The sequence below is a fragment of the Sus scrofa genome, chromosome 6 (assembly GCF_054392235.1).
Source record: "Sus scrofa isolate SSC_HxYL_T2T_F1_AM1 chromosome 6, Sscrofa_HxYL_maternal_Yorkshire_Landrace_v2.0, whole genome shotgun sequence".
Lineage (NCBI taxonomy): Eukaryota > Metazoa > Chordata > Mammalia > Artiodactyla > Suidae > Sus > Sus scrofa.
This window is the reverse complement of record NC_139388.1, coordinates 165,180,382-165,203,876: the sequence shown is the minus strand read 5'-3', so window position 1 is coordinate 165,203,876 and position 23,495 is coordinate 165,180,382. Positions and strand designations below refer to the sequence as shown.

At 36.8% G+C, this 23,495-nt stretch overlaps 2 protein-coding genes across 11 annotated transcripts in view; both read right to left on the bottom strand.

The window, feature by feature from the left end:
• RAB3B (RAB3B, member RAS oncogene family) overlaps positions 1-23,495 on the bottom strand; it is a 580,278-nt gene that overhangs the window by 9,104 nt on the left and 547,679 nt on the right. The gene's annotated exons all lie outside the window — the stretch shown is intronic.
• Positions 1-23,495, bottom strand: part of EPS15 (epidermal growth factor receptor pathway substrate 15) — a 136,258-nt gene that overhangs the window by 22,943 nt on the left and 89,820 nt on the right. For 4 of the 10 annotated variants that reach the window (XM_013999405.3, XM_013999407.3, XM_005665438.4 and 1 more), the window contains exons 14-19: positions 15,716-15,877; positions 15,118-15,315; positions 5,798-6,001; positions 3,630-3,746; positions 3,392-3,482; positions 345-380 (exon numbers count right to left, since the gene is read on the bottom strand). In XM_013999405.3, the coding sequence (XP_013854859.1) occupies positions 345-380; positions 3,392-3,482; positions 3,630-3,746; positions 5,798-6,001; positions 15,118-15,315; positions 15,716-15,877 (808 nt within the window). Of the gene's footprint in view, positions 1-344; positions 2,441-3,278; positions 3,483-3,629; positions 3,747-5,797; positions 6,002-12,896; positions 13,672-14,765; positions 15,316-15,715; positions 15,878-23,495 lie in introns of those variants that run through there. The other 6 variants (XM_013999406.3, XM_021096669.2, XM_021096667.2 and 3 more) reach the window with 3 other exon arrangements.

Here is a 23,495-nt window from a genome sequence, read left to right as displayed (position 1 = left end):
TAGTGTATTATCACTATATTCAGCTAATCCTTAGCTAATAAGGAGAAATCAGTGTAAATATTACTAAAAGCATCAAAGTATAAACAGTAATACCATTTTCTATAATGTATAGCTAACAGTCTATTAAGCAAATTCATAAAACTCTACCACATTTTCTCTGAAAATGAAAATACCAGGCACATATAACATCTTAACGAAGCCTTAGGTTGATTTCAAGAGTGAACTTTTTAAAAGTCCATTTCCTATGACTACTCAACTGTGATTTCTTATTCCTAAATATAACAGAAGCTTATAATTAAGTGGAATCAAATTAAAGCCAAAATGGACCTCAAGAATATACTAACCAATTTTCCCAAAAGGATCATCCTTGAAAGGATCACCTGTGATAAAATAAATAAGCAGAAAACAAAATAATAATTACTGTTGTGGCACCATTACTTACGGGGTAGCTTTAAAACAAAGAAAAGTTTGTTTCAGTAACTAAAGAAGATAAGACAATGAATACCATGTGCCTTTAGGAAATGTTTACAATAGTAAAGAGAAAGGACAGGACGTCAACATACCTTATAATAGAGGCAAATCTGAATTAGAGCCACACTTACCTCTTGACCATAAGCTGAGGTTAACAGATGGAGGGGAAAGGCAGTCATGACAGCAAGAACGATACTCACAAAATCTCTACTTTTCACAGGAGTACTGGATGGGTATTACCATCACCACTTTAGAATCAAAGACACTGAGCTTCACTGAAGTAAAATTTTTAAAAATGTTTACAGAACTGAAGAGTCTTGAAATAAATCCTGACACATTTACGGTCATTTAATTTTTGATAAGACTATGAAGACAATGCAATGGAGGGAAAGAAAAGTTTTCTCATTAAGTGGTGCTGAGACAACTGTACATCCACATGTAAAAGAATAAAGTTGGATCGCTATCTCGTAGCATACACAGAATTAACTCAAAATTGATCAAACACCTAAATATAACAGTTAAAACTACAAAAGTCTTAGAAGAAAACATGAGTCAGTCTTCATGACTTTGCATCTTAGATATGACATCAAAAGCACAAGTGAGGGGGTGGGGGGATGTGCTGGGGTTGTAGGATGGAAATCCTATAAAAATGGATTGTGATGATCATTGTACAACTACAAACGTAATAAATTCATTGAGTAATTAAAAAAACAAAAGCACAAGTGAAAAAAGAAAAAAAAACAGATAAATTAGACCTCATCAAAATTACAACACTGAATACAGGAAACTATTTGCAAATCATATGCTTGCTATTCAGAACATGTAAAGAATTCTTACAAGTCAACAAAAAAAGGGACAAACAACCCAATTTTTAAATGGGCAAATGATTTGAATAAAACATTTCTCCAAAGAAGATATATGAACGGCCCATGAGCACGTAGAGATGTTCAACAACAGACAAATCAAACCCAAATAAGACACCACTTCTACCCACTAGGATGGCTATAATCAAAAGGCTAGATAGTAACAAGCATTGGCAAAGATACGGAAAAACCGCAACCCACATACATCACCGGTGGGAATGTATAAGGGTACAGCCACTCCGGAAAGCAGCCCGGCAGTTCCTCAAATGATTAAACATAGAAAATCATGATCTGACATATACCCTGGAGAAATGAGAACATATGTGCACACAAAAATTTGCACATAAATGTTCATAGTAGCATTATTCATAACAGTGAAAAAAACCGGGAACAACTCAAATGTCTACCAGTGAATAAGTAAAATGCAGTATATCCGTCCAGTATAATAATATTCATCAGTAAAAAGGAATGAAATACTGATACTTAAGTGACTCTTAAAAACACTAGGCTAAGTAAAAGAAGCCAGACATAAAAAGAAACATATATTGGGGTTCTCTTGTGGTACAGGGACTGGCGTTGGCACTGTAGTGGGTTGGGCGCTGCTGTAGTGTGGGTTTGATACCTGGCCCAGGACCTTGTGCCTGCCACAGGCAGAGCCCCCCCCCCCCCATAGTGTATCATTTCATACATATGAAAATCCATAGAGACAGAAAGTAGATTAGTGGCTGCCTAGAATTAGGGGTTAGGAGAACTGGAAGTGACTTATAATGGGTATGGAGCTGCTCTGTGGGGTGATTAAAAGTGTTCCAAAATGATTTTAGTGAGGATTATACAGCTCTGTGAATGTACACAAACCATTTAATTGTATACTTCAAATGCTCAATTTATACATCTTTTAACATTTTATATCTATCAGTAAAGATGTTTCTTTTAAAAAGAGTTCTAGGAGTTCCCGTCGTGGTTCAGTGGTTAACGAATCTGACTAGGAACCATGAGGTTGCAGGTTCAATCCCTGGCCTTGCTCAGTGGGTTAAGAATCCGGCATTGCTGTGAGCTGTGGTGTAGGCTGGTGGCTACAGCTCCGATTCAGCCCCTAGCCTGGGAACCTCCACATGCCGCAGGAGCAGCTCAAGAAATGGCAAAAAAAGAAAAAAAAAAAAAAAAAAAAAAGAGAGTTCTAATTTCTAGGCTCATTTCTGTCTTGACTCTAAGCAAATTCTTCTATTTATATGCCTCAGTTTCTCATCTTTAGAACTGATAAAAACTGAGGTATCAGTTTCACAAGGTGAGTTTGGAAATAAATAAAAAGCAAAAAGAGCTTTGACACAAGTAGTACTTAATGTAGTTTACAATGACATCAGATATTTTAATTTTTTAAACTTATGTTTCTTCAGTTAAGACTGTTGGCACCTTAAGAGTAGGAATTTGGGCTGCTAACCACTGTTTTAAAAGCATGGTGTTGGCACTTTTGGTAAATAATTGTTGGTTGACTTAAGAATGCCCAATTTCCTTTCTTTCTTTTGGCCCCTATTCTGACAAAGAAGCATACTCTTAATCAGGGGTTCTTAAGACATAACCCAAGACTTAGTTCTGGGATTTAGTTGCCTAAAAGAGGACAAATACTAAAATCTGAGCATATAAATCCTCATTCTCCCTTCTACTTTTGTTTTAACAAGTAGGTTCTCAAAGCCTAATTCTTACATAGTTTATGCATTAATTAATTAAGCCTTTCTGATAGAGAGCTCCCCTTGTGGCTCACTGATAACGAACCTGACTAGTATCCATGAGGATGTGGGTTTGATCCCCAGCCTCACTCAGTGGGTTAAGGATCCGGCATTGCCATGAGCTGTGATGTAGGTCACAGATGTGGCTCGGATCCCAAGTTGCTGTGGCTGCGGTGTAGGCCGGCAGCTGCAGCTAGAATTTGACCTTTAGCCTGAGAACTTCCATATGGTGTGGTCTTTTTAGGTGTGGCCCTAAAAAGACAAAACAAAAACAAAAACAGAAACAAAAAAGCCTTTCTGATAAATCAATAATATAAAAATAAGAATACTTACTGCCAACAAAAGGATCAGACTGGAAAAAATCCAAGTTTGAATCTGCAACTGGATTTGTCAGTGAACTTGATTCTACATTAAATGGATCTTCCTGAAAATAATTTTAAATTAAAAAAAAAAGCTTTAGAAACCAAAGTTTTTACATTTTAAAATAAAATAACATGTTGCCTAAAGTAATGTATCAAAACCCATCTTGGGAAGCCAGTGATAAGAACATTTACATATAAAATTATTTTACCTCTTTTGAATGTCCGTCACTATTAAATTCAGGACAAACTTTTTCATTAACAGTTGCAGTCACCACTTCGTTTTCATCAGTCACACCAGAAGGCAGTATTTCAGGACTACTTCTTGCCTACAAAATATTAATTCTGCATGGACTAACAATGTATTTTCTACTTGGCAGAGGAAACTGACAAAAAATAGCCAAAAATTACTAAAAAATTTAAAAAGACAAACAGAACTTATTCACCGAATGCCTGCCTCTATATAATCTTTCTTAGGAAAATGGTATCACCAAGCATCAAAGTCGGTCAAGGCCATACAACACTGTAAATCGACCATAATAAAAATTAAAATAAAATTAAAATAAAATTACAACACTGTAAATCAACTGTACTCTAATAAAAATAAAACAAAAGGCCAGAAAAAAAAAATTTTCAAGGCCAGAAAACTTCAGGTCTTCCTTAACTACTTCCCTTTGGTCGTTCCCAAGCTAGATTCCAAGTCTTGCTGAGTCTACCTCCTACCTTGTTCTCAAATCCTTCCCTCTTCCCTCTCCCTACTGTCACTATCATCCACTTACCATATCATCATTTCTGGTCCAGATTACTGTAGTAATAACCTTCCAACTGCCTTCCTGCCTCTAATGTGTCCTTCCATTGATCCTTCTTAGAGTAGGCAAAGTAATAGATCTAAAAAGTGAATCTGATCCTGACCCTCTGGTTTAAAGTCCTTCAAGGGGCTTCCCACTGCTTTCTGGATTTAGATCAGTAGATAGTAAGGCTTAAGAAGTGGCCTGGATGGAGTTCCCTTATGGTGCAGCAGGTTAAGGATCTGGGGTTGTCACTGCAGCAGCTTAGGTCAATGTTGTGGCAAGGCTACAATCTGTGGCCCAGGAACTTCCCCATGCTGCAGGCAAGGTCAAAAAAAAAGTGGAAGGGGCAATGTTCATTTCATACACCCTGTATCTTAGAAGGATAACTTAGTAATTTGCATTTTGCACTTAAAGGAATATCGTGTAATATATCCAAGACTACAGTATCTAAATAAAATCAAGTCTGTTAATTTTCCATTCTTAATATCTCTGAAATTTGTATTCTTCTCATCATCCCTCCTGTAATTGGTTAAGTCTAGGTTAAAACAATTCTTACAGAAACCATTCCAACAGTCTCTCAATATATCCCTGTGTGTCCAGTCCTGCTCTCCGTTATCCACATTTTCTAAAAGGTAAATTTAATCTTGTCACTTTTTGCTTAAAAATTCAATGGCTACTCACTGTAATAAGACAAATTCCCCAATGCTTCAAGATGAATCCAAATGTCTTACTCTCCGGCCCTTTCTGACCTAAAAGTGGTCATTTTTATCCAGGTACACATCATAATCACCCACAGAATTTGTTTTTAAAATGTATGTACTTGGCTCCAACCCAGACACTATAGTTCAACAAGTTTGGAGGGGGTCACAGACACCTCTATTCTGCTTAAGTACCAGAGCCTCATCTCCCACCAATACACTTCCCACTAGCAAAAAATATCCTCCGACAGCTTCTCATGACCTTGTACAGTGTATTTTTTCCCATCTCATACCTATGCTTATGCGAGGAATGTACCACCTTCTCCTTTGTTAACCCCTCCACACTTGAAAGGTCACATGTAAAACTTTCCTTCCAACATCTCTGAGCCTCCTCTAAGCTGCTCTACCTGAATACCTTATGCTTACTTTTTCATAGCCTTTTAACCTGGTGTCACACACACAGCTAGGCTGTATGCTTGACAGGGTTAAAGGTCTTTTCTCTCTGCAGCTTTCACGCTAACACTACTGCACACTTGCATTAGCTGGTAGTCTCCAAATAATTAGTAAATAAATGTCCTCAACATTATGAAATAGAGAATTACTTGCAGCTTTGGGTGAGAGTACTTAAAAACTATTTTAAAAAGTTACTATCTATAGAACCACTGTTTCGAAAACATGCTCTGTAACAAATGGATCATTAAAAATTACATTTTTACATTAGGTAAAACTGTGAGAACCCACTCTCTGTCTCTCAAAAAAAAAAAATCTCAATTGTCCCAGATGAAGCAAGGTCACATATTTATATTAGGTATGATGTCAACAAAACTTTGATCTGAGTCAATGTTTTTTTCCTGAAGACGATTGTGAAAGTTAAGGAGCTATTAGACTCACTGGGGACTCCTGATGTATGGGCTCAGACTCTAGGTTGCTCTGGCCTTCAGCGTGCTCATTAAGATTGGCTGTTTCACTGCTGCTGGTGCTGAGGCTGCAATAATCTGTAGTGCCATTTACAAGAATGCTGTGTGGGCTACTGCACCAATTTGATTGATTATTATTGTTTTCCAGTTCTTTCATTTCCATCAGTTTCATTTGTAACTGTCAAGACAAAGTATAATACAAAACAGAATTTATTACTAGAAAGACATGTAACATAAAAATAACTATATGCTTAGACTTGGTCAAGAATAAATTTGCTTCCATTAAGGAGAAATCTCAGGAAATGCAGCATGACTTAAAGAAAAAATTTCAGTAATCCATCCCAGTAAGCTTTCCTCTGGAAATTTCAGTATATAGGGGTTTGCTTTTGTACATCTTTTGACAGCTCCAAGAAGTTTAATTCAAATATGTGCAAATTAATTAGAAAAGGGGTCAGGGCATTGGGAAAAAGATAGCAAAGTGGTAGAGCAAAAGAAGATTTTGTGATGAAGATTTAGGAGAGTTAAATGAAATAGAAGGATAGCACATGAGACTTTGCAGCCAGCCACACTCCTAATGGGCAGGAGAGAAGTGAAGATAAAGGGGAAATGAGCCAGTGTCCTACCCCCTGGCATGACTTATTAATGGGCTAGAGCCCTAGGAGGTAGTCTCTAAATCTAAGTTATACCAAATATGTTAAATAAAGGACACCAAAATTTTTTTGATCCCAATATCCAAGTGACTTTATAAACCTGGGACAACAGTGGGACACAAAAGGTGGTACGCAATAAATTGCAATATATATATATAAAGAAAAATGTTGGGGATGAGAAGAAAAAAAATGCTTATTTATATTTTGTATCTATCTCCAACATCTAGGACAATGATGTAAACTATAAGAGCTAATATATGTTCACTAAAAAACACAAGTATTATGCTTGTAAATTTAAACAGTGGGCATCAGTAGCATATATAAATACATATCAAACTACACTGTATTTATCTTTTGTCTTTTTTTTGTTGTTGTTGTTGTTGTTGTTGCTATTTCTTGGGCCGCTCCCACGGCATATGGAGGTTCCCAGGCTAGGGGTCCAATCGGAGCTGTAGCCACCGGCCTACGCCAGAGCCACAGCAACGCGGGATCCGAGCCGCGTCTGCAACCTACACCACAGCTCACGGCAACGCCGGATCGTTAACCCACTGAGCAAGGGCAGGGATTGAACCCGCAACCTCATGGTTCCTAGTCGGATTCGTTAACCACTGCACCACGACGGGAACTCCCAAACTACACTGTATTTAGAATTTAAAATAACAATCCAAAAATACTACACATTTGCAACATACAGCATATGTATTATATATTCCTAGAGCACTGGCTTATAAACTTGTTTTTATGTAAATCCATAGAAATAAATAGCTTTTACACAAAGTAATATTTATCCTTACTACATGTGATGCATGCTGATATTTCCTATCCTCTTTTAATTCATTTAAAAAATTTATCACGAGCACTGAATCAATTTTAATATCCACCATGATCTTGCAGTCTAAAATTCAAAACATTAATACTGAAATGATATCCATCATACAGATGAGGCAGTAGGTTAAAATACTTGCCTTTCAAAGACTTCTGTCTAGGATGGTTTATTCCTTACAGTTATTTCTGAGACAATCAGTAGAATTTTGAACAAAACTAGGTTTTCCTTTGTCTGACTCTCCCATGCACCTGTCACTAAGCCTGTGTTCTTCCTTACTTTCTAATAAACTTAGAGGATAAGGTGGGAAAAAAATCACACAACTAGCACAAGCTCTTTGCAAATTGTGCAAGAAAAGTGCAATAAACATTCAGAAAGACAGAAAAACTTGTTTAAATAGTATATATTGAATAAGCAAGTTACACAGAGTGAAGGTTAAAGGTTCTTTGCTCTTTTCTTGCAAACACAAGGTAAAAAGTAAAAACAAACAAAATTAGCAAGTCAGAAAAATTTTCTTTAGTTATTCCTTTTCCCAGAAGAGCTATAGTTAAGCCTTAGAGAGCAATGAAAGTCTCAGGCTAATTCAAAACCAAATTTTCATCTTACAGACTCATGGAAATACACTGCCCTCTGTGGGAAAGATACACTAGTCACTGAGTCAAGCAGAAGAAATTGGTATGTTTGTTCTTAAAGTTTGGAGATGAGACACAAAGATCTAATTCCTTTCACAGATACCAATCATATTCTGGCACACTTGGTAGTACAGCTTGCTAAGACTATTTTCCATGCTGAAAGACATCGTTTTTTTTCCCTCTTTCTGATAATTTATAATATCCAGAGCCCTTTCTACTCCTCTTATTTATGCTCCTTCCTTTGAAAGAAATCCCCTTTCAAAAAAGTCAAAGAAAAGAAAATGAAAAGACAAGTCAAAGACAAGTCAGAGACTGGGAGAAACTATTTGCAAGTCAAATATCTGAGAAAGGACTTTATCTCCAGATTACATACACACACACACACACACACACACACACACACACACACACACACACACACATATATATTTAAAGCTCTTGTAATTTAATAGTAACAAGATAACTCAATTTTTTAAAATGGGCAAAATACTTAAACAGATATTTTATCCAAGAGGATATATTAATGGCTAATAAGTACATGGAAAGATCATCAACATCATGAGTCATTAGAGAACTGCAAATTAAAAACTATGAGGTAACACTTTATACCTACTACAATCATTATACATTGACTGTCAAAAAGACAGTCAATAAATGTGTTGGTAAGAATGTGGAGAAATCGGAAGGAACCCTTCTAGGCTGTTACAGGGAGTATAAAATGCTACAACCATTTTGGAAAATAGTTTGGCAATTTAAAGTTTAAAGTTAAATAAAAAAGTTTAACATAACTTTGCAATATTATCAACTATTAGATAACCAGGTGAAATGAAAACATGTACCTACACAAAGAACTGTATGCAAAGACAAACACAAATCATAGCAGGATTATTCCTAATGATCAACAAGTAGAAGGAATCCAAATGCCCATTAACTGGTGAATGGATAAACAAAATACCTTATACAATGGACAATAACGTTGATACATGCTACAACATGGATAAGCCTTAAAAACATTATACTAAGTGAAAGAAACCACATGAGAAAAACCAGTGTTTGATTTCCTTTATATGAAATGCTCAAAAAGGAAAATCTGTAGAAGCAGAAAGTAGGTTAGCAGTTACCTGGGGTAAGGGTGGGGTCTGACTATAAATGACCACAAGGAGTGATGGAAATGTTCTAAAACTAGACTCTGATGTTCAAACAGCTCTAAATTTACTGAAAATCACTGAACTGTATCTTTAAAAGCAGTTAATTTCATGGTCTATGAATCATACTTTAAAAACAATTTTTTAGGAGTTCCTGCTGTGGCTCAGTGGTTAACGAATCTGACTAGAAACCATGAGGTTGTGGGTTCGATCCCTGGCCTCGCTCAGTGGGTTAAGGATCTGGCATTGCTGTGAGCTGTAGTGTAGGCTGGCAGCTACAGCTCCGATTAGACCCCTAGCCTGGGAATCTCCATATGCCTCAGGAGCAAAAAGACAAAAAAAAAAAGAATTTTTTTTTAAACTCCAAAAGTATTTTATTTATTATTAAAGTATAGTTGATTTACAGTATTTTGTCAAGTTCTGTTATACAACAAAGTGACCCAATCACACACATTTCCCTGTGCTGTACAGTAGGATCCCATTGCCCATCCATTCCAAATATAATAGTTTGCATCCCCCCAATGCCCAAATTGCCCATCCATCCCACTCCCTCCCCTTCCCACTGTCCTGGGAAACCACAAGTCTGCTCTTCTTGGCCATGATCTGTTTCTGTTTTGTTCGCTTGTTTGTTTGTTTTGTTATTTTTAGATAGGATCATCTGTTCCATATTTTAGATTCCACAAATAAGTGCTAGCATACAGTGTTCATCTTTTTCTTTCTGGCTTATTTCACTTGGCATGAGAGCCTCTAGTTCATCCATGTTGCTGCAAATGGCATTAATTTGCTCTTTTTTATGGATGAGTAATCTTCCATTGCACATATCTTAATCCATTCATCATCTGTCCATGGACATTTAAGTTGTTTCCATGTCTTGGCTGCTGTGAATAGTGTTGCTATGAACACAGTGTTACAGGTATCTTTATCTAAGTATCTTTTGTATCTTTTTGAGAGTTTTGCCAGGATACATGCCCAGCAGTGGAATTGCTGGATCGTACCGTAGCTTTATATTTGGTTTCCCGAGGTACTTCCATACTGTTTTCCATAGTGGTTATAGCAATTTACATTCCCATCAACAGTGGAGGAGGGTACCTTTTTCTCAACACCCTCTCCAGTATTTGCTATTTATTGACTTGTTAATGACTGCCATTCTGACTGGTGTGAGGTGGTACCTTCATTTCAGTTTTGATTTGCATTTCTCTAATAATTAGCGATATTGAGCATTCATTCACATGCTTATTGGCCATCCGTATGTCTTCTTTGGATAAATGTCTATTTAGATCTTCTGCCCATTTTTCAATTTGGTTGTTTAGTTTTTTGTCGTTGAGTTGCATGAATTGTTGTATATTTTGGAGATTAGGCCCTTGTCTGTTGCATTGTTAGCAAAGATTTTCTCTTATTCTTCCAGTCTTTTCAGTTTTGTTTTGTTTTTTTTTTTTTGTCTTTTTGTTTGTTTAGTTTGTTCATGTGATTCTTTAGTTTGTTCATGTGATGTATCACAATGATAGATCTGCAGATACAGAAGAATCCTTGCATCCCTGGAATAAATCCTACTTGATCATGGTGTACGATCCTTTTAATATACACTTGGATTTGGTCTGCTAGTATTTTGTTGAGGATTTTTGCTTCTATGTTCATCAGTGATATTGATCTGTAATTTTCTTTTTTTGTGGCATTTTTGTCTGGTTTTGGCATCAGGGTGATGGTGGCCTCACAGAATGAGCTTGGGAGTGTTCTTTCCTCTGCTATTTTTTGAAAGAGTTTCAGAAGAATAGGTTTTAACTCTTTTCTGAATATTTGATAGAATTCACCTGTGTAGCCATTGGGTCCTGGACTTTTGTTTTTTGGAAGGTTTTTAATAATATATTCAATTTTGTTACTTGTGATTGGTTCATATTTTCAGTTTCTTCCTGATTCAGACTTGGTAGGTTGTACCTTTGTAAGCATCTGTCCATTTCTTCTAGGTTGTCCAATTTATTGGTGTATAGTTGCCTACAGTAGTCTCCTATAAGCATAAGAGATCATATTTCTGTGGAATCAGTTGTAATTTCTCCTTTTTCATTTCTAATTTTATTGATTTGAGCCCTCTCCCATTTTTTCTTGATGAGTCTGGCTAAAGGTTTATATATTTTGGTGATCTTTTCAAAGAACCAACTTTTGGTTTCATTGATGTTCTCTATTGTTTTCTTTGTCTCTACTTCATTTACTTCTGCTCTGATCTTAAGGATTTCTTTCCTTCTGCTAATTTTGGGCTTTGTTATTCCTTCTCTAATTGTTTTAGGTGCAAGTTTAGGTTATTTGAGCTTTTTCTTCTTTCCTGAGGTAAGACTGTATTGTTATAAACTTCCCTCTCAGAACTACTTTTGCTGTGTCCCATAGATTTTGGCTTGTTGTATCTTTGTTGTCATTTGTCCCTAAGGATCTTTTGATTTCTTCAATGATCCTTTGGTTGTTCAGTAGCATATTGTTTAGCTTCCAGGAGTTTGTGTTTTTTGCTGTTTTTTTCTTGTACTTGATTTACAGTCTCATAGCATTGTGGTTGGAGAAAATGCATGGGATAATTTCAACTTTTTAAAATTTACCAAGGCTTGATCTGTGGCCCCAAATGTAATCTATCTTGGAGAATGTTCCATGTGCACTTGAGAAGAATGCATATTCTGTGGGTTTGGGATAGAATGTTCTATAAATACCAGTTAGATCTATCTGGTCTAGAGTATCATTTAAGGCCTATGTTTCCCTGTTGATTCTCTGTCTGGATGATCTGTCTCTTGATATAAGTGGGGTGTTAGAGTCCCCCGCTATTATTGTGCTACTGTTGATCTCTTCTTTTATGGCTGTCAGCAGTTACCTTATATGTTGAGGTGCTCCTATGTTAGGTGCATATATATTTACAATTGTTATTTCTTCTTCTTGGATTGATCCTTTATTAGGTAGTGCCCTTCTTTGTCTCTTGTGATTTCTTTATCTTAGAGTCAATTTTGTCTGATATGAGTACTGCTACTCCTGCTTTCCTTTGATTTCCATTTGCATGTAATATTTTCTTCCATCCTCTCACTTTCAGTCTGTATGTGTCCTTGGGTCTGAAGTGGGTCTCTTTTAAACAGTATATATTTGGGTCTTCTTTTTGTATTCCAATGCCCAGTTTGTGTCTTTTGGTTGGAGCATTTAATCCATTTACATTCAGTGTAATTATGTGTAAGTACGTATTTATTGCCATTTTGTTAACTGCTTTGAATTGTTACTTTGAATCTTTTTTTCCCCCTTCCCTTCTTTTGTTGTCTTCTCTGTGATTTGTTGACTCTAGTATCGTGTTTGGATTGCTTTTTCTTTTTTATATGTATGTCTATTGTACTTATTTTGGTTTGTGGCTCTCTTATTTTTGAATGAATTTTTGATGTTTTGCATTTGTGTTCTTTTCTCATGTCCGCTAGTTTTGATATCATTTTTTTCAATGGGTGATTTGCTACCTTTATATTATCTTTGTCTTTACCACTGACTTTTCTCTTTTGAAAATTTCTTGTTTTAGTTGTGGCTTTTTCCTTTTTGCTTAGAGAAGTTCCTTTAGTAGTTGCTATAGAGCTGGTTTGGAGTTGCTGAATTCTTTTAGCTTTTGTTTGTCTGAAAAGCTTTTGATCTATCCTTCAAATCTGAATGAGAGCCTTGCTGGGTATAGTATTCTTGGTTCTAGGTTCCTCCCCTCCATCACCTTAAATATATCTTGCCACTCCCTTCTAGCTTGCTAGCTTTCTCTACTGAAAGATCGGCTATTATCCTTATGGGATTCCTTTGTACGTTATTTGTTGCTGTTCCCTTGATGCTTTTAATATTTTTTTCTTTATATTTAATTTTTGTCAGTTTAATTAGTACGTGTCTCACTGTGTTTCTCTTTGGGTTCATCCTGTGTGGGTTCCTCTGTGTTTCCTTGACTTGAGTGAGTGTCTCCTTTCCCATATTAGGGAAATTTTCAACTATAATCTCTTCAAATATTTTCTCTGGCCCCTTTTCCTCTCTCTTCTCCTCCAGGAACCCCTATGATGTGAATTTTGGTACTTTAATGTTGTCCCTGAGATCTCCTAGAGTCTCCTCAGTTCTTTTCCTTTATGCTTTTCTGCAGCAGTGATCTCCACCACTCTGTCTTCTACATCACTTATTTATTCTTCTACCTCCATTATCTGGCTATTGATTCCTTCTAGTATATTCTTCATTTCAGATACTGTGCTATCCATCTTACTTTGCTTATTCTTTAGGTCCTCTAGCTCTCTGTTGAACATTTCTCATAACTTCTCTATTTTCTCTATTATTTCTCAAAACTTCTCTGTCTCCATCTTTTTTCCAAGGTCTCGGATCATCTTTACCATCATCACTCTGAATTCTTTTTCAGGTAGATGGTCTGTCTCCTCTTAATTTAGTTGTTTTTGTCTTCTTCCTTTGTCTGAAGGTTATTTCTTTGTTGTCTCATAATGTTTAACTTTCTATATTTATTGTCCCCTTAATGACAGGTATGTAGATGCCATGACCACTGCCTTGTCTTGAAGTTCATAAAGGTGTTAGTGGCTCACATGTATCTAGAGCACGTGATGGGAGCGGTGGTATTATGTTACCTTCCTTGAAACCAGAGAGTTGTTATGCATGGGGTCCGTGTAAATCTTGGTAGCAGTTCATGGTTCACAGGACTGCTTTTTGGCGGTGGGGGGAGGTCAGTGTGGATTCACCTGATATCATTCCCACTAGGATAACTTTCTTTTGGGTTTCCTACCTATTTATTGAGTACCTACACTGGGACAAGAACTGTAGCAAATGATAGGGGGGAAATGTATGTTTCTAGACCAAAAGGCTCTGTCTACTGAGGGAGACAAACACATAAACAAATGTGCAGGGGAAATGTTACAATTGCTGTAAGAGAGTACAACGTCCAATAAAGGCAGGGTTCAGAAAATGCCACAAAGCAATAAGAGGTTAAGCTATGTCCTAGAAGAAGAGTGAGTAGGTATTCATTCACCTGCTAGACTAGGTTTTAGAAGATCGACTCTAGGCTGTGGATCTTTTGAAAGCTGTGTAATCATAAGCAAGTTGCTTAACCTTCCATGACTTCAGTTTGTTGAAATTCAAAATGAAAGGAATGGGCTATATGATCTCTATGCATATCCAACCATCTTATTATCATTCTATAAAATATTATTTTCCATTTATGGAATTTGAGAAAGAGCAAAGCAAAGGATCTATATACTGGATCTATCACAACACTGCATATTTATCTATATAACGAATAATTTCCTAATTACAAAAAAATAAAGGTTTCCAAATAAGCAAAACTGGTTTCAAGATTAGAATCCCAAAAGGGAAGACACTGGATTATTATTTACACAAGTAGGAGTTTCCATTGTGGCACAGCGGTAATGAACCCTACTAGTATCTAGGAAGACACTGGTTTGATACCTGGCCACACTCAGTGGGTTAGGGATCCGGCACTGCCGTGAGCTGTGGTGTAGGTTACAGATGCCTGGATCCAGCATTGCTGCAGCTGTGGTATAGGCTGGTATCTATAGCTCCGATTTGACCCCTAGCCTAGGAACTTCCATATGCTTCAGGGGCAGCCATAAAAAGACAAAAAAAAAAAAAAAAAAAAAAAAAGTAAGCAACACTTACTAAGCACTTATTTACCAAACACTATGCTAAAATATCTCATTAGTTTTACCTCATTTAAACCTTACAGCAGCCCTAAGAGGTAGGGGTACTGTTAATTCTCCAATTCTGAAGATAAGGAAGCTGATACAAAGATGATTCAGGCAGCAAGTGGCAAAGCCAGCACCTAAACCTAAACCATTTCCCTTGTAATTTCTGCACTCTTGACCACAACTCCAGTGATAATCATGAGATGTACAAGATGTATTAGAGCTTTAACTTATGAGAGGTGACAAGAAACCTATTTGTATAAAATCACTGAAAATGAATAATAAACTAGGCAGAAGGAGAAGAAACAGAAGTTGAAAAGATATTATTCACTGTAAGGATGTGAGTGCCCATTTCTTGCTGCCACAAAGACTTACTGAACTGATTTCCTGCTGTGAATCTTGCAGGTGCTGCTGAAGAGGTCCCAGCTGAGCCTTCCCTGACTCCACACTCTCCTCCAACTCTGCAGTTTCTTGCTGTAGACGACTCAGCTCTTCCCTAGCTTTGGCCAGCTCTTCTTCGTAAGTGGAGATCTGTGATTCTTGACTCGTTATTTCAGCTTTTAGGGATGAGATCTATAATATGGAGGTGAATGAAAAGAAAGTGGGATTAAAAAAAAGAGATGTCATGAAAATGTTCCATAATGCAATGTTTGTTTAATTTAATATTTTGGTGGGAGTTTTTTGATGTTTATTTTTGGTAAAAAAAAAAAAAAAAAAAAAAGGTGGGGGGGTGGTGGTAACTGGGATTGACAGAGGAGAGTTGAAGGCATAGGTACCATACCTCCAACTAAAACTGGGAGAAAATGGTATATGAAGAGTCATTTCCCTTGTAATTTCTGGATGAACCACGCCCCATCTCCTTCATGCTCCCAAACTAGACTGCTACTTAACAGCAAGCAGAAAATAGTTCCAATTTAAGCCAGCAAAAGCAACTAGGTATAGACATAGGCAGTAGTAAACCACCAGACTGTACCAGCTGGGCCTCTTCAGCACACTTCTTTCTGACTTCCTGCAGTTGCTCCTCCAGCTGGGCCTTCTGCTCATCCAGTCCATCAAGGAGTTCCTGTACTTGCTGTTTCTGGGCCTGTAGTTTTTGCAGATTAGTATTCTCCCTCTGAACTTCATCTTGAAGATCCTGAAATACAAGAAAAGTAACATATTTATTACCCTTGGACACAGGTGAACATTAATAATGTTTAAAAGCCTAATCTTAAGGGAAGATAAAGTCTCCTCTTATTAAGTATATTGGTGGATTGGAGGACTCATGGCTTTTAAATGCAATCTTTGCCTGAGGATTTCTTTCCTAGATTCTAGATTCAGAAATCCAATTTGCTCACTTTGCTGTACACCTGAAACTAATACAACATTGTAAGTCAACTAGACTCCGAAAAAGTTAAAAAAAAAATCCAATTTGCTTATTCAAATCTGTCCGTGGATGTCTGATGGACTTCTCTAACATCAACAACAGAACTCCTGGCATGTCCCCTCCACCTGCCCAAATCTACTTCATCCTCCAACTCTCCCCTCTCAGTTTCTCTGGGCAAAACATCCAGCATCTTTGATTCTTATCTTTCACATCTCATCTCCAACCTGTCAGCAAATCTTGTTGCTTCTTCCTTTACAATTTATTTTACAACTGGCCACATTTTTCTTCATCCGTGGTCCAAGTCTCTCTCCTCTCTCTCCTGGATTGCTGCCTTCTGACTGGTTTCCTTGCTCCCACCCATGGTGCCTTCCAGTTTACTTTCAGCACAGTAGCCACTTTTAAAACCCTATGTCAGATGATGTCATTCCTCTACGCAAAACTCTGCACTGACTCCCCACCTCCCTTACTGGAAATAAACGAAGTCTTTACCGGGATCCTATGTGATCCCACCTCCCAGATTCTTTTCCTGCTCTTCCTCTTGCTCACTCTATTTCAGCCACACTGGCATCACTGCTGTTTCTTAAACATGCTGGATATGCTTCCTTCTCAGGATCTTTCACTGATTATCCCCTCTTCCTAGAAAGTTCTTCCACTAGGAATCGACATGTTTCAACCCCTCATCTTTTTGAAGTCTTTGCTCAACTGTTAACTTCTCAGTGAGGCTTTCCTCACCACCACCCACCGCCATCTCCCTTCACTAACTCTCCTTCGTCTACAGGATATCATTTTTATTTATTTTCTAGAACAGCTTTATTGAGATAATTCACATACTGTACAATGCACCCATTGAAAGTGTACAAGTCAATGGTTTTTTTTTTAATAATTTTTTAATCATTTATTTATATATATATGTTTTTTTCCTACTGGATTTTAGTATATTTATAGAGCTGTGCAACCATGACCACAACAATTTTAGAACATTTTTCTTACCCCCAAAAGAAACTCTATACCTATTAGTAAGTTGCTCCCTATTTCCCTCCTGATCATCCCAGCCCTTGGCAAATCTACTTTTTATCTCCATAGCTTTGTCTATTCTGGATATTTTATATGAATGGAATCATGTAACGTGTACTTTTTTTGTTTGGCTTCTTTGTGACTTTCCATGTTTTCAAGTTATCTCTGAGTTGGCATAAAATAATATATTTAAATAGCTTTATGAGGTATAATTTATACATAGCACAAAATTTGCCCATTACAGGTATACAATTCAGTAAGTTTTAGTAAATATATACAGTTGTGCAATGATCAGTTTTAAAACATTTCCATCACCTAAAAAGTGCCTGTATACTCTTTGGCGTCAATTCTCAATGCCATTTTAAGCCCCAGACAACCAATGATCTGCTTTCTGTTGCTATACTTTTTCCTTTCATAGACATTTCACATAAATAGAATCATATAATATGTAGTCTATTATACCCAGCTTCTTACACCTCATGGAATATTTTTGAGATTCATCCATATCATTGCATATAAAAGTAGTTTGTTCTTTTTTATTGCTGAGTAGTATTCCATCATATGGATATACATTTGATGGACATTGAGACTGATCCCAGTGATAGAACAAATTTCCTTCCACTAGAATGTACGCCCCAAGAGTACAGGGATAGTCGTGAGTTTTGTTCACTGCTATGTTCCCGGTTCCCAATATACAAAAGGTACTTCACCACCTATTTAGTGAAGGATGAATAACTTCAGACAGATGTCATGTCTCTCCTAATTACTCTATGTACTCCAATAAAAATCCTAACAAGATTTTTCAAGGGTCTTGACAAGTTGATTCTAAGACGTATTTGGAAGAATAAAGAAAAAAACAAAAAAAGTACTGTAAAATGTTAAAGGACTTACCCTACAAGATAATAAGAATTACTGGAAAACCAAAGTAATTAAGGCTGCTTGGTTTGGTGGAAGGATAGATAAACAGATCAATGGAACAGAAAAATTTAAACATACAGAATCTAGATGTACACAGAAAATATGATAAGACATAATGTTAAAACTGATTGGAGGAAAGGAGAATTAGCTATTCAGTAAATAATGCTGGGCATACCCATGTGGCAAAAAAGAAAAAAAGTTAAGTCACCAATACCAAAAGGGAAAAAAATATTCCAGGTATATTACAGGCCTAAATATGAAAGACAAAAATTTTAAATGTACAGAAGAAAATACAGATAGATCTCAGTGTCAGAATGAATTTCTTAAAATAAGATAAACCATTTTGAAAATTATATATTTATTTATTCATGTGTATGCCAGACTTCATTCTTAATGATAAAGGTTACATAGATTTTAAAAATACAATGGGGGCGTTCCCGTCCTGGCTCAGTGGTTAATGAATCCGACTAGAAACCATGAGGTTGTGGGTTCAATCCCTGGCCTTGCTCAGTGGGTTATGGATCCGGCATTGCCGTGAGCTGTGGTGTACACTGCAGACGAGGCTTGAAACCCGAGTTGCTGTGTCTCTGGCGTAGGCCAGGGGCTACAGCTCTGATTAGACCCCTAGCCTGGGAACCTCCATATGCTGCAGGAGTGGCCCTAGAAATAGCAAAAAGACAAAAATAAATAAATAAATAAATAAATAAATAAATAAAAATACAATGGGAAATCTCTGTATCTTCTGCGTAATTTTTCTGTGGACCTAAAACTGCTCTAAAAAATAGAGTTTACTTTTGGAGTTCCCGTCATGCCTCAGTGGTTAATGAATCTGACTAGCATCCATGAGGACACAGGTTCGATCCCTGGCCACGCTCAGTGGTTTAAAGATCCGGCATTTCTGTAAGCTGTGGGATAGGCCACAGATGCGACTGGGTTCTGGTGTTGCTGTGGCTGTGGTGTAGGCCAGCAGCTGTAGCTCCGATTTGACCCCTAGCCTGGGAACCTCCATATGCCATGAGTGCGGCCCTAAAAAGCAAAAAAAAAAAAAAAAAAAAGTTTAAAAAAAATAAAAAATAAAGTCTACTTTAAAAAAATACAGGAGTTCCTGTTGTGGTGCAGTGGAAACGAATCTGAATTGTAACCATGAGGATGCCAGTTCGATCCCTGGCCTCACTCAGTGGGTCAGGGATCTGGCGTTGCCATGAACTGTGGTGTAGGTCACAGATGTGGCTTGGATCCCACATTGCTGTGGCTGTGGCATAGGCCAGCAGCTGCAGTTCTGATTGGACCCCTAGCCTGGGAACTTCCTTATGCTGTGGGTGTGGCCTTAAAAAGCAAAAAAAAAAAAAAAAAAAAAAAAGGAGACTTGGGAGAAAGATGAAAGCAACTACTGCCATTATGATACTACCATGAAACACAGCAGCCAAGATGGCTTGATTTACATATCCTCCAATTGGGGTTCCTCATCTGAACCACAGAAAATCATCTGAGGGACTATTTTCCCAGTTCTCTGAAGAACGGTACATTACTAGTATCACTGCAGATGCACAGGAGCGAGGTTAATTCATTATACATAAAGGATTTCATCCGGAATTAGGACTTGATTCTCTCCAGGAACCATACATGAGAAAGAAGAATGGACTGATAAGGCTTGTCCACAAGAGGTGGGCAGAGACCTCAGAGAGGGTGAAGTAAAACTGTGAACACAAATTTCTAATGGTAACAGTATTTTAAAGATAACATACTATTCAAAGGCCCCAATGATCATGCATCAGAATAAGAACTAAGACAAGAAGAAAAACTTATCAGAAGAAGGTCTCTGAATTATAGCATGATTTATACAAGGTAGCATTATCATCATCATGATAGCAAACATTTTCAAAAGCCCTTACAATGTGCTGGATACTGTTACAGGATCTTTACAAATATTAACTGATTTATAACTCACATGACAAATCTATGAGGTAGGTACTATCATTATTCACATTTTACATTTAAGAAAACTGAAGCCCAGATGAGCAAGTAACTTGTTAAAAGTTATAGTCAACAGGTAATAGATTCAAACTAGGTTCTGATTCCAGAGTCTGAGCTCTGCTATATACTATGCTATCTATTGTCTGTAGACTAAATGTCTCACACGTGTGCCACTATTTTTCAAATATATGTAGATGCTTGAATGATTAAATAAAACACTGAACAATGTTTTTCTTTTTTAACTTTATGAATAATGTTTTTAATAATTTGCTTTTTATGTTATATTCTGCTCAACCAGCAGATTAATTTAAAAGTACAACTACCACCATGCTGCTTTCCTTTAAAAATTCCCTTAAAAGGCCCAACACAATGGATGATAATAAAAGACTCTTCCTGGGCTAACATTACATTAAGTCTAAGTGATTATAGGTTCATAATGGTAAATTCTGCTACGACTTTATCATTAATTTACCAGCATGCCTAAATTTTTTTCATGCCTAAGTTTTTAACCTTGTCTACACTGTTAACTGATGCACACTCAAAAGGAGATACAGCTTAGATATGCACCTGGCACTGGCTCTCAATAAATACATACTAGTTTTCATTGTCCCTCCCTTGATTCATAATTTGCTTTTTCTGCCTTGTTTCTTCCTACTCCAAATGTCCAATTTTCTTAAAAAAAATAACTCACTGCAAAGGAGATTTTTGTTAATCACTCTATTTCAAAAATATATGATAGTTTCCTCTTAGCTAAAGGACAAGGTAAAACAGGCTACAAGATACATTAGAACCTTCAATTCTGGGACCCATGTTATCCTTCCTCGTCTACTGCCTTCTTCTCCTCATGTTTACCTGTGCCCCCTCTTCAGCAGACCCTCTTCTTTCTCCAATCAAAAGTATACTTCAATGTCCCTGTGCCCTTCCTTAGGCCATCTGCTCTGCCTTGAATGCCTTTCCACAGCACTGCTACCTAGAAGTTTACTTTTCATTCTTCAAGGTGCAGCCAAATTTAGTTTCCTCTGACCACCCTGAGTTTCCTTTACCTGTGCTCTTACAGCAGTTTGTACCCAACCTCTATTATTACTCCACTGTATTACAGTTATCTCTAAATGATACACTGCTGAAGGACAGGGCCAATGCCTCATCTTTCTTAGAGGTTCCACAACCTAGGACAATGCTTAGCATGTTTAATTAATTAGGCAATGATTTGTAACTATCGCAAGGATTCTAGTATCTGGGAGAAATTATTAGGACATGTGCCTAAGGCTGACAGAAAGGCCTGTACATTCTCTCAGCATACTATGAAAAGTTTCATTCTGCATTTAAACTAGAAAAAAATATTACAACTATATTCAAACTGACCTATAAAAATGTTTTTGTTAAATTAATATCTAAATTTCTATAGGGATTCAATATTGGTACAGTCTATAGACCAAAACTGATTTGACATTTAAAATTTCCCATTATAAGGAAATAATCTTTACTGCTTTGGCATGTCACTGTGGTCATACAGACCTTTCTTATGTTTTAAACTTATCTATTTTTTTTTTACATTATACTATATACACTCTTCTTACTCTTCAGGAAAGCAGAATGAGAGCTTCACTTTAACCAAGTAGCTTGAAAAACGACCGTGCTCTGAAAAATTCTCATGATTCAAATGTAATTTTTTTAATGGCCGCACCTGCAGCACATGGAAGTTCCTGGACCAGAGATGGAATTCGAGCCACAACTGCGAGCTACACCACAACTGTGGTATTGCTGGATCCTTTAATCCACCGCACCAGGCCAGAGGTTGAACTTGAACCTCTGCAGTAATCTAAGCCACTTCAGTTGGATTTTTACCCCGCTGTGCCACAGCGGGAACTCCTGAAGTAATTTTATATTTGGGAAAATAATCTATTGACAGTACTCTGTTCATAAAATTATTATATAGTTAATACATAATGATAATGTTGGTCCAAAAAGCATTTTTTAAGGATCTTGGAAAAATTTTTTCTTTCCCTTCAATGGGTTCATGAAATGTAAAATTGTGGGATTTCTATTTATATTTTTCTTTATTTTACAAGTTTACTATGGACCCATATTACTTTTATAATCAGAAAATGTCAAGTTTGCAGTTTTTAAAGTATCACATATCTCTCATGGTTTCATCCCAGTATATAAATAGTCTGACATGACTGAATTCTTATGTAAGAAGTACCAATAGTAGATTCAATGCTGGTTTCCTTTAATAAAAATGAACCAGTTTTCAAAACTCATATTTTTAGTGAGCCTAGAAAATAGGTTTATGCAAAAGGAAAGGGAATAAGCAAGCCAATATAATATTTATTCATTCCTGCCCTTTCTCTTCCAAAGAGCAAACACATTCATTCAAATTTCCCAACCTTGCTTCTTAGCTGCAGTAAAAATCTACATAGTAACACAAAAGTACAGGCCTTAAGGGAAAAGTTATTGAGAAAATACCTCACATTGGTGATATATTTTAAGCTGGGTAGAGGTCCATATTAAAATTAATTATAACTAATGTTTCTCTACATCTACTCTAAATATGAAAAAGATCTTTAAAAAAATTCCAACACTAATCCATACACACAAAGGTCTTCTTCAGTAAGCAAACTTAGTATTATTCAACTGCACAAAATAAAAATGAACAGATGCAAACATACATGCTGACAAGAATAAGAATCAAATTTCACTGTAAAATTATTTGATAAGGCTACGACTCCTTGTAATGCAATTTTCACAAAAATTTCATATCCAGATATTGGCTATTTTATTTCGGTACAGATTTGTTTATCCTGAGACTAAATGAAGGCAACAGATGTACCTTCCCTCCCTGACCCCTACCTATTAACCCTTGACTAGGGCAGTTGCAGATTCTCTTAGCAAAGAGTGCTTTACACTAAACTAGGGCTGTAGTTTTCTTTTACCCTTAAGGTAACCCTTTGGGAAAATGCTTTCCTGAATTAGTGTACAACCTCGGCACCATCGAATACCACCCCACTACGCGGACGAGTAAAGACATTTGCAGATGCCTTCCTAGTTATGCTCTATTTTCCCTGATCATGCTCTACTTGCCCACCTGTACCATTAACAGCAAAAGAAAGGAGGACAGCAGCAGTGAGCAAATGGCAAGGATACAGTGAACAAGACTACTGTAATGCATTGCCAAGGTTTGTTTAAGAAAAACACCAAAGCAAGCCTCACCCAAGGTTCCTCCTCCAGGAATGAAGGGATCCTTGCCCTGGGATCTTGGTAAAAATAAATTTCAAGGAAAATGTCCTATTTTCTAGAAATTAAACAAGTTAAAGAAAATTATAAGCTTGCCCCATCCCTCCACACTTCATGAAGCACTATGGGGGGTAGTGGAAATAAAATTTAAGTGAGTAAAAAATAAACAAAAAGGACAGTAACTTATGAATAAAACTGTTACTTAAGAAAGCCAAAGCAGGAGTTCCTGGTGTAGCTTGGTGGTAAC